Source organism: Pelecanus crispus, chromosome 2 (assembly GCF_030463565.1).
Source record: "Pelecanus crispus isolate bPelCri1 chromosome 2, bPelCri1.pri, whole genome shotgun sequence".
In the NCBI taxonomy this organism is placed as follows: domain Eukaryota; kingdom Metazoa; phylum Chordata; class Aves; order Pelecaniformes; family Pelecanidae; genus Pelecanus; species Pelecanus crispus.
The window spans coordinates 153,686,729-153,698,924 of record NC_134644.1 but is presented as its reverse complement, the minus strand read 5'-3'; the positions used below and the strand labels follow the sequence as shown (position 1 = coordinate 153,698,924).

Below are 12,196 nucleotides of genomic sequence, written 5' to 3'. Positions count from 1 at the left end.
CCATTACTGCACTTTACAAAGATCGTTTACACACACCCTTGTCCGAAGCCTACATGAAGGAGAGAAAATAAGATCTACTATTCAATGCATATCCTTCTTTTGAGCATGAGATAGTACAGCACCCTAAAAAATGAAGTGTGGTAATTAAAAACCTAAATCCAAATGTGTGCTAAGCTGGTCTCACTGAGCTAAACACAGATACTGAGAAAGTCAAGGTCAGAATTGAGAGGAATTTTGCCCTTAGGACTCTGTCACAGTCCCATGACCACAATGTCCAGTATCCTCTTCCGACTCTGAACCACTCTGAACTGTGTAATTTTGGGGGTAAATACTAGTATCCAGTTTGTCACTCACATGTCACATTAAATTTTTTACACTCAGCAAAAGCTGGTTCTTTCAAATGGAGGTACAATGGTTCCTGCTGATAACATTTTTTTGTTTTAGTTGTATTATTCCAACTTTTATGTTATGATGTCTTGAGAGAGAGTAAGTAAGGCAGCTTTCAAAGGGGTAGGAGCAAAATGTATTTTGCAAATCAAAATATTTTCTTTAATGATATGCTGAACACAGGATACATCACTGAAACCAACTGAAACCTGCCAATTTAAGAAATAAAGTCACCAGCATCTCGCACTCGGTGTTTGCATCCAACTGCTGGACTACAGCTTTGCATGGTAAATAACACTATGTTGTGTATAAAGTTCAATATATTAACACATCCGTCCTTCAATTGTTCAAGCCAGTGTTGCTATGCAGTATTCCACACGCAATAATCTTAACTGAATTAATAAGAGAAACACAACAAAGAGCAAAATAGTTGTGGACCGATTACATGTCCCTTTTGATTCTCACCCCATCTGTTTCCAAAACCAGACATTGTTTCCTAGTCCTTTGGAATTACCAGGGTGTTATATTGCCTTTATGACCAAACTACAGTGGAGACAGCTGAAAAGTGCCAAGCTTTCTGCCAGCCTCTGCAGGTCCCTTGGTGCATGAAACTACAAGAAACAATGTATTGTAATGCAGATGTTCATTGATTCCCTGCAGAATTTCACAGACTAGGAGTCCTTCACTGTGTGACCTACAGGGATTTGTACTTCACATAATATCCACTATATAGCGTATCATGTCCAAAGCAAAGTACCTAGTGAATCTGATCATTTGTCCCTTGCACATGCCTTTCCCAGCTATCAACTTTTTTCAGAGAACAAGAAGTCTTTTGTGCTTGAAACATAAATGCCAATCAAAACAGAATACATTTCTAATGTGTATCACCTTTCATTCAGAGTTCAATGCCTTTTACGAGTCAGACCAATGTTCTTGCCTCATGCTGGACATACACAAGTACAAAAGAATTTAGGAAGATACCAGATCAGTTTCAAGTCTACCTAGTCTAGAAACTTGACCACTTGCAGATTAAGATGGTTTCCAAAGAACAATTTATACCTAACACACCAAAAATGAAAAGCCTTGCTATGTCAAGTAAATATTTCACAAATGGGTAAAGGCAGGCCCAGGAAGAGTAAATGAGTATCATCAAACTAAAAACTAATAGACTTGAAGGTTTTAGATAGTTTCACTTTTCTGAAGCATTTTGACTAGGATAAATACAAAGTTTTGCATTTGAAAATGTTCTAAAAGGCTAATTGTTTAAAAAATTAAAGTTCTCCAAATGTGACATGTACATATGAGAAAATGTTACTTCTAAACTAGGTTCATTTCTGTACTGACTAATTTTGAAATTAAATTTAAATTCACATATATATGTTAACTGTGTGAAACAATGATAAGGAAATGGCATCCCAACTGACAAAACAGTTGGAATGCTTGACAAGAGCTTCAGTATTCAGTGATGAACTCACTGCTTTTTGATATTTTAAGTTGCAAGTCAAATGAGGTAATGCTTATCTCCAAGTTTACAGAATCCTACTACATTTGCACCTTGAATCATGAAAGGGATGCTACAGAAGTCTCTGTAACAAGTGTTGTCAAGACGGGAAATATCTCTTAGTTTTCAAAATTTAGTACTGCCTATTCACATGATTTTAGGGGAATTGTATTACACCTCAATATTCTCTTAAAGCCTTGGTGACCACTATTTCTGGCTAGTGGGCATCACTTCATTTTGTCAGATGTGACCATAAATGAAAATTCTCCCCAAGGCTTGATTTTATCTATTACACATGCTCAGTAGGTCACGCAACAGCCTGTTTCCCACAGAAGCCAAATTTGCACATGGGAAAGATGACAGCGAAGGTTTGGTTGCTGCTTCCATGTGAGTTCACACAGTCACTCTCACTTTCTCATCTTTCAGACCTGTACAGGGAGCACTCCGCCAACAAGATCAATTGCCTTGAAGAACAGCCAATTTCTGTACTATGTCTGTTAAAGGTAAAGGAAGGTTAATTAACATGTGCCAAAGAATGGTTCTGGGCACTGAGGCCAAACAGGTCCATATTTATGTGCTGGGAGACTTCCTTAGCCTTTAAACAGATGACTGCACACAAACTACCTCTGGAGAATGCTCCTTGCAACGCTTTAACTCCTGAACCTTGGGCTCTACTTGGGAAGAGTGTCAGCTGGCCTCAACCAAAATCATGCCAGGGACCATTTTAACACTTCACAAGTATATACTACTCAGCTTCTGTCACTACTGAATTTACTAACACAGGTGCAGCCTATTTTTCCTTGCAGCTCTTAGCCCTGCATCTTCTCATTAAGAGACAGGAATGTGGTCATCACATAAGAGCAGAGACCTGAGGGCCTGAGAAAGGTCTGCAGGAGGAAGCGGCTGCTACAGCCAGTGGAATAATTCATCAATCCCAGCTGGTCACAGCAAGATGGATATCTTTGTGCTCCTACAAACGGTCCCAGGTTATACACTAAGAAGGACTTTTAAAATATCATATATTTAAATATCAGTTCTTACAATCATTTGATGATATAAGAATCTCAGCTTTTGTTACAAAGAAATGGGGCAGAAGGGCAAACCTCAAGAGTTCATGCTTTTAGCAGACATTTGGCAGTGAGTCCCAATGATGTATGGATGAATTCTTAAAGTTATAGACAACAACTACACCACAAAGGTCAAACAAGTTGAATATAGTGCAAAAGTTCTTGGGGAACAGTGGTTTTAGTCAATCAGACCTAAAATGGAATGATGCCTTGCAGAGTTCTGCAGATAAGAGTTTCAGGTCATCAACACAAATCTGGGCTAGACATGGAAAAGGACTGAGAACACTACAGTCCTTGAAGACTTGGATCAGTTCTATATACAAGACTGAAAATTATCTGAAATCCTGCATTTAACACACAGGTGTGGGGACCTCTTAAAACAGCTCCAGTATCAGAACCCAACCCATGAAGCCAGTGGTCCATTAGCATTTACTTCACTTACCTTAATAGTATTCAAGTGTCAAAACAAGACCTGCAGTGCAAGGGTTAACTGGATGACCATTATCCCTTTACTTTTGCTATTCAGTCTCCACATGGCCTCCTCTTAGTTCCAAACCAGTGAGGGAAAACTGACCAAGATCCACAGAAATCTTCCCCTGCTCCTCCAAGGTCCCCTCCCAACCCCCGGTATGGAAGCCTGGCTCTCTGCTTTTAATCCAATATCCACTTCACTACACAGATTTATTTAGGCTGCCTCTTGTTTCATAAAGGGCTCCAAAAGTCTGTAGTGATTTTTGACACTTTGTTATAATGTTTCTATGACCCCCCCCACCTTCTCCTCACATACCACACCACCACCCAGCCTCATTTTCATATGGATACAAAGCATCGGGATGAAATGATGGTTCATTATAGTGGTACAGAGCTCTTATCTTCATCCGGCAAGAGTCATTTCCTTCCAAAGATTGAAATGCAAATGTGAAAATTAATGATAACTGCATTATCTGATAGCAGAGATAATACCGATTCACTGTCAGAGTAACACACAGTCGTTCTATGATTTCCTCTGCTTCTTCACAATATTCTTCTTACTGTCAGACTATATCTATGGTTAACTATGTTTCATGGATTTTTGTTAATTTACATCAAATAGCATTTCCAAGATCTTATATCTACCACATTTCCCCAATCAAAAAAGAAACGAAATCAGGACAGTAATCTCTAAGTCCTTCTTAGGACTGGTTTAAAGAGAAAGAAAGACAAAAAGGAAGGAAAAAAAGAAAAAGTAAAAAGGGAAAAAAAAAAAGACTATCGTTAATGTCTGTTTCCATCTTGCAGTGGTCTACCAACCATTACACTTCTGCTTTGTAACCCAAACTGTTTATAGTATTACTAAATAATGCAGAGTAAGCCCAACATTCAATACATATTTACAGTGATTCTTATGAATGGCTACAGGAAATCTATTCAGAAAGGCTTTTCAAACTACTTTTAATAGCAGGTAAAAATGGCATGTCAGATGTTCACTAGAACCTTTCTGATTCACATCTTGCTAAAGCAATACACCAGAATTCACATGCAAGCCTATCTTTTATTAAACATTAATAGAAGCATAGTTCAGTATATCATTATTTTAAAGCACTATTTAATTTCCTGTTCACCACTTTTCTTACACTTTCTGATACATTTTAAGAAAAACACCAGCCTGTAATAGTAATTAAAAGAAACTATACCGTGCTATATTTAACTATCCTTCGTATCTTTTTCAACAGTTCTCTGATACATGTATATGAGTTATGATGAGTCTTCTGAGACGTAACATGAGTTGTGACTTCATCCTGCTTTACTATTATCAATAGCAAAAGTGCTGTTGATTTACTTGAGGCAGAATTTTACACGTGGGAAACTTTCACTTTATGTGGAGATGAATGTAAACAATACATAAAAAATTACTATAAAATGAAAACAGGAGTTTTATGTCTTATTTTCCACTGCATACTTTTTTTCATTTTGGATATGTGGACAAATCACATTTTCTCACTTTCTAAGAAAAATTCAGATACATTTCAAAAGAACTTTTGAGACTGACTTTCAAGACTATCCAACTCACAAAATCAGCACATTCTGCAAGAAAGCTGTGCTCCTTTATGTGTATGAAAGTAAGAGCTCACACAGGGAATAAGGATGATCTAGTTGACAGCTACTGCATGTAAATTAAGAAAAGAGAGATCCAGTTCTTCCTTAGGACCAAGATTTTCTGAGTGTCATTAATTTCACCTTTGTAAATGCCCTATACTCAGTTCCCCAACTGCTAACAGAGAGAATACTTCTCTGTCTTAAAAGGCAGATACAACTTCACCTATGGCTGAAACACTAACTGGTTATTGGACCTGTGTGGGAAGAAAGTCACAAGAACTGAGCACATAGGATGGTGGAGTGGGTTTTGAAAACCTTTTTGGCTTAGTTATCACAACTAGAAAATTGTGTCCCATCTGTCTACAGTGAAAGAACCTTCCCTTGCATATTGCTCACAGAATAGGTATGGGATGTCTTCTAATGTATTGTTTTATTCCATCACTGTAGAATAATAGCACAGAATTTAGAAGAGTACAGAGAAGTTATCATTATTAACATAGCTTGAATACACAATTACTGGAGAAATAAAAATTGGGAGTTGCTTATGTGGAGGACTGCTAGTGCTTATTAATTATAAATGCATCCAAACGGTACAATATTTATAAAAGCAATATATAGTATATTAATTTATTCATTCCATTTTAATTACAAGGAATTACCATGGTCAGCCAGCCTAGCTTCTGCCCCAGTGGAATCTACCCCATTTAAAAAGTCCAGTGTTTACCACAGAACTGGATCATGTTCACTAGGAACATATGTCATCCTGAATGTAAATATTTCTAATGACAGATAAATGACTTTTCATAAAATGTTCCAATAATTAACTTTTTAAGAACTAAAATCTGTTCTTTGTTTCTGAAATTGTGGAGCTTCAACATCCATTTAATCTTCTGATACTTTTGCTAGAAAGAAGTCCCATTGTTATCAGATTTTCATTCTGAATTTAAAGTAGTTTGTCATCAGGTTGTCCTTTAATATTTTTTTTGACAAAATAAATAGGAAAAGGACCTAGACTTTTTCATAATATCAGTCCTTCCAACGTTCTAGTGGCTCTTCTCTAAACCTCTTTCAAATTTTAACATCATTCTTGAAGCGTGAATGAAGGAAACAGAATGCTGTTTCAGCATCAAACAAGACTGCTAACCAGACAAGCAAGATAATTTGAGACCTCACACATATCCTTTAGCCACAACTCTATCTTTTGGGCTCAACCCTGGTTCAGTAGATCCCAAGACTTTTTCAGACACGCTGCTTTCTGTAGTGAAATTTCTGTTACCTTCTCGCAAGCACATGACTTCATATTTAATTATACTGAAACTAAAATTTTGCTGCAGCTAACATGTCAAGTTTTTCAGATCCTGCAATAGCAATACCTATCCATTATTCAGTATTTTCTTTGGATTGTAAACATATTGCAAAGAACTAATATACTTTAGCTCACCATTACATATTAAGTTGGTTTTACAAGATCTATTTTTTCCTTAAACCTGTATGGATTGGCACTAATCCCGCTTTAATAAAAGGGTCTTACATCACTTATCCCATTATTTCCAATGGGACCACTGTCATGTGGACAAGTCTGTCATTATCCAGACCAACTGTGATTTACTCTTTTTGAACATATTTGTTTCCTCTAGTCTTCTAGAATTTCCAAATCATCTCAAAATTTTTTGAAAACTGAAGACTGATGTGGGACAGTGGGTCACCTAGCTCCTAAAAAAGTTAAATTCAAACTATCAGACTGGTTAAATTAGCTAGGATTTAGCAGGTTTGACACATTGATCAGTTGTTGATGGAACAGAAGTACAGTCATCACTTACAGACAAATAGGTTTTCCAGCACAAATGTTTTAAGCAGACCAGAAATATTTGTATTACTCTACCCTTTTTCCTGTCCCCTATAACTATTAAGAGTCCTGACTTGTAATAGATCAATACCAATTTTCTAATGATTTTTTTCTTACCACGTTTTAAAATGTCATCTTATGTTATTAATGAAGCTACTGATAGATTTTTTAGTTACTTCTTTCTTTTCTTCTTTTAGCCAGGTATTACAGTTCCTAGCATTTGGTTACATCCACTGTTTTCCCAATCATTTTAAACTAGGATTTTTCTTTTTTTTTTTAAATTCTCTTCTAGGTAAAGCCAACATAGCCTTCACTTGTTTTACAGCTTTTGGAAAATCTAAAAAATTCTTCTTAAACGCGTCCAAGTTATGATTCATACTTTTTCATTCAAATCTTTTCTCCCTTTCAATATAGTTCATATTTGCTATCTCTTAAAATGACAAGTACAGTGGACTGAACTTGTATTCACCAATGCAGGCATGACCATGTATGATAAACAAGCACTAATTTCTAATTCTTTAAACATTTTTTTTTAATCTGTCAGGATGGCATATAATATATAATTTCCTTATATTGGGTTGAGGAGCCTGGTATCTGAAATTTTCAGAGATCTTAAGAAAGTTCTGGTATGGAAGCATGGTGCCTCTAGGATATTTCATTCATACTTCCCTAAGTTCAGGAGGTTTCTGTTCTTACATAGAACAGATATCCAGTAAAAAAGGGAATGATACTATTCTCTCATGTGATGTATGTAGAAGACACACAGGAGATCCACCTTTTGTTCATTATGTGTTAAAACTAATCACTGACCTCACATGCACTGATATCCTAGCAATAATACAAAGGCTTTAGAACTATATACATCTACATGTATCAAGGCATCCATCTGATAGCAAAAAGTATATTTAAGGCTGTAAAGTGACCTCAGCTTCCACATTTAAAGAAATAAGTCTTTTCATACAAAATTTGTTTAAGCCCAGTTTGTTTTGCAGACTCTTTCTATTCCTTGGACTTTTGCTGTTGGCTATCATGGAAAAAGAATCAGGTCCTTTACTGTGTGTCCATATACAATCTATTGACCCCAGTTTCCATTATTTCAGAATAGTCTCCTCATTAAAAAGGATTTGTAAAAAATGAGGACAGAAACAATGAAAACTGAGGATAGTTTAAAATATTCAGGTAACACTCAACATGACTACGCAGAGTAGGCATTATGTCTGCAATTCCTTGATGGTCAGTGAAGGTCACAAGACTATTTGATCTGAAAGACTGCTTCAGCAGAAACCCTTTGAAACTACAGCACATTTAACTTTAGATTTTTCTTCATAAAAATATTCTAATTACAAAGGCTTGAGAATGCATACAAACCATTTGACAATGAAAATTTTCAAACAAAATAAAACTCTAATGCCAGAAGCTGAATTTTGACTCATTCATGAGTAAGTTGTTGCTAATGAATAACTCACAGAACTTCAGTCCCTGGCAAGTATTGGCTCTGAAAATAACAGTATGTTCCCTTAGTAAAAAAAACTAAAATAACAAAACAACTCTACTATGTATATGAATCCTTGAGTTGACACAGTTTGTATTATCAGTTGACAGCAACTTGTATCATGCAGAACACAGTCATTTTTGGATTCTGAGAGAGATCCACCTCAGTAAGGAGACAAGAGGCAGAGCAGATAACAAAGACTGCATGGTCATCTAGCCTTTGAAGTAGCATCTCTACTACGAGTTCGCAAAGTTGCTGAAGAAAAGTTGGTTCTGTTTGTGGTGTGCTAAAATATGTTCCTAAATAAGCAAAATATTTCATGCTTTGTTTTTCTTTTTTCCAAAGATCTGAAAGAAATTATCTTTGTACTGCATGGTTGAAAATTATTTTCTGTTGATTGTTTCTTTTTCTCTATCAATAAATAACCAACTTCATTTCAGAAAGCATGCATGATGGAAAGTATGGCATGTGGTAGGTAGCCATTCCTTTCTTCATACACATTATACCCTTGTAAAGAACCAATATTTAAATAAAATAGGGCTGCGTATTTCATGTTTTCATTTCAAATTTTCCCACATTGAGCTTTGATTTCCATCTTATTCCATGTCAAAGCTACCATAAATATTACAAGAAACACATACATCTTACTGTTTAACTGAAATTTTTTTCCCAACAAGATGAAAAATACTCCTTTGCTCCGTACTGTTATAAAACGTATCCCTGAAACTTTTGTATAAGATAGACCATGTAAAAAGCAGTAACAGCCCACAAAATGCGCATTCAACTATGTTGAAAACAACTGAAACAAAAAAAAGCAACAAAAAAATACCAACTTCAGATACAGTTTATTTATGACTAAATTAAAAACAAGTCATATGTTAATCACTGACAGTCTTTAAGTCTGCTGTGAAGCTGGAAAAGGCCATTCTGCTACATCCAAAGATGTCTTCTGTATTATTTTAAATGTCCTGTAGTGTATTTTAATACTAAATCTTGTTTTCATATAACATCATAGTGCTTTATATAGAATATCAACTTATTTGTGTATTATCATTAAAAACATTTTAAACGACATCATAATAATTAGACATACTATGTCTTCATTTTTGTTTGCATTATATTTTCCAGCTACTGGTTTCAGAAAATTACCATTAGTTTTGTTCTTCTCTTCATGAGGAGCATACAGTAATTTGCAAAATCAAGCAAGGATGAAAATGTGATTGAAATATAGGATTTTTTTCTAATGAAATATTATTATTGCATTATAAATTATTGACAGAATGCTTCTGGAACTCTTTTCTGATGTGCTCATCCTTTTTAGGGAAAATTTCCGTTAAGAGATACAGCTACTCTGAGATTGTGTTTGGCTTCAGATGCACATTTTCCAACAGCACTATTAAAATATACTCAATATAATGGATTTTTAAGGCCCATTCCAGAGTCCCTATCCATGAAAACATTCACTGAATTCAACTGCAGAATTGCCTAATTGAGAAATACAATTTACCCCTTTGTCTTAGGTGTTTTTACAGTACAACACAGGTTTTACATATTTATACTTAATAGATACTTGGAAAGTATTTCTATGTTACCATCATGTCTTATATCTTAGCAATGTTACACCTGCACCATCTTCACTGTGCATAATAGAAAATGTTACTGTGAATTACTGTTTTAATGTGAAGTTCTAACACTTCATTGACTGAGATCTAAGAGTCTCTCGTTCAACTTAAATCAATGACCAGGTGTGCTAAATGATTACTATCAGGCTACAACAGGTAAACAAAGTCCTTGAAAAAGTCAGTACATACCATACCTATTTGTTAAGCTCAACATGTTGCTAAATGTAGGCACAAAGCTTGAGACACAGGCATTTGATTGGTCTTCTGGCCTCAGAAAACAGAGCAGAAAAGCTTCTACCTTAATACAACCATGGAACTGAGAACTTACTGATAAATTTTAATCCTAAAATTCGGAGCAGCAACAACATTTTCCTTTATATCAGGTAAGTACGTAAGGCATTTTATGTTAAACAATTTACAAAATGGTACAGCCAAAACTGGTTTTTACTCAAGAACTTTATCTTAGTACTTATCCGTCAATATCCTGGACTCCAAAGGATCATAAAAGAAACAGTCCATCAAAAATCAATGCAAAGCATAACACATCTACTAAAATAATAATATTTAAAAATATTGGAATCTAATTTAAGAAATTTCTGTTGGCTTTCAGTTGTTTTTTCCTACCTGGCCCATCCCAGTCTTCAGTCTCCACAGCAAGCTGCCCTGGCTTCTCTGACCTTGCATCACCATCAGATTCTGCTGCCTCCTGGATGCCTTCTTCATTGCCTGAAAAAACAATCAAAGAAATACAGTATTGACATATTTAATAATAGTGACTTTTAGGCAGAGCTCCTACAATATCCAAACAACTGCTTACATGAGTAAGTGAAAACGTATGCATGTCTATAAACAGAGAGAAAATAAACATCCGTGAGTTCCCAGTGACTCAAAGAAGCCCTGAGTATACAATCCTTCCAGTTCTGTGGAGAGACAAATCTTGGAAATCATTATTTACTCCACATGCTTAAAAAACAGAATCACAACTTGCACCTAATTCTGTAAACCAATGCACAAAAAGTCATAAAGTTTGTATGCACAAATGCTTGTTACTCCCCAGGAACATATGCTTTCAGTTATGTGTTTTCTTGAATTGACACCTAACTGTTTCTTATGCATTGCAGATTAATGACACTGAGTACAAAAACATGGTCCACTAAACATTCTGGCTTTTCAGGCAACTAGTGGAGATCTACTCTGTGGTATTTAGGCATTTAAGAAATTTGCCCTTAAACATTATAAGCCACCAGAAGTCCCTATGACAATTTTCTCCCTATCAAACTTTACCTAAAGAAATGCAACATTTCTGATGAATTTTAGAATTTTCACCATCCAGAAGTACCTGAGAATGCCTGTCAGCCTTCAGTAACTATAAGGTTGTATACAGGACACACTGAGAATCATGATAAGGTTAAATTTTAAGATATGACTTTAATTATTATTTGAACAACTCCTTTTTGAAAGTGCAGTTATTTCACTTAAAGATTCTAGGCAAGCTCCATGCAAAAATACTTTGAAATAACCACTATGAAAAATTATATGGAAGGTGAGGGGTTCAGGTACTAACACAAAATAGTCTGGCCACAGTAATGTGTTAAATGACATGTCTGAGTGCTTATCCAGGTCAGTACTTTACTGCATTGGTATTTTTTTCTTTTTTCCACTACTAATCAATCCAAGAAACTCCTGCATGAGAAGACACTATGAAGAATGGAAAAATCAAACCTACACAATTAACTACATCAGTCAAATAGGACTGAATTATGGTTTAATTTTTTTTAGCAATCTTGAAACAAACTTTTTAAAAAACTGTGTCCCACAGAAAAGTGGCAGCACTAAAAAACAAATGCTGTATATTTTAGAATCTGAAAATCAGACTGTTCATTTGACAACGGCAGAGCAAGAAGGAGCAAAAAGCACAGCAATTAAGCAGTAACTTGTAATTTTTTCCCTACTCATGATAACAAAAGCTTTTATTAGCAACATAGGTAAAGAAATGTGATTACAACAAACCATGCCAGATCCCCATACGTTATCACTGGAGCTATATTTACACCAGATAAGCTTGTGACCCGGAGTTTTCAAGTACATGATTATATACAAACACTATAAAGTATCAACTTCATATGCACATACAATGTCTTGTAATAACACGTTCTTCCTTGCATTCATGAAACAAACAGTTTTTCAAATCCTAAGTATAAGAGC

At 35.4% G+C, this 12,196-nt stretch overlaps 1 protein-coding gene across 1 annotated transcript in view; it reads right to left on the bottom strand.

The window, feature by feature from the left end:
• The window catches only part of ZFPM2 (zinc finger protein, FOG family member 2), a 279,385-nt gene that overhangs the window by 226,692 nt on the left and 40,497 nt on the right, over nt 1-12,196 (bottom strand). The window contains 1 exon segment of the mRNA XM_075705075.1: nt 10,616-10,717. Within this exon segment, the coding sequence (XP_075561190.1) occupies nt 10,616-10,717 (102 nt within the window).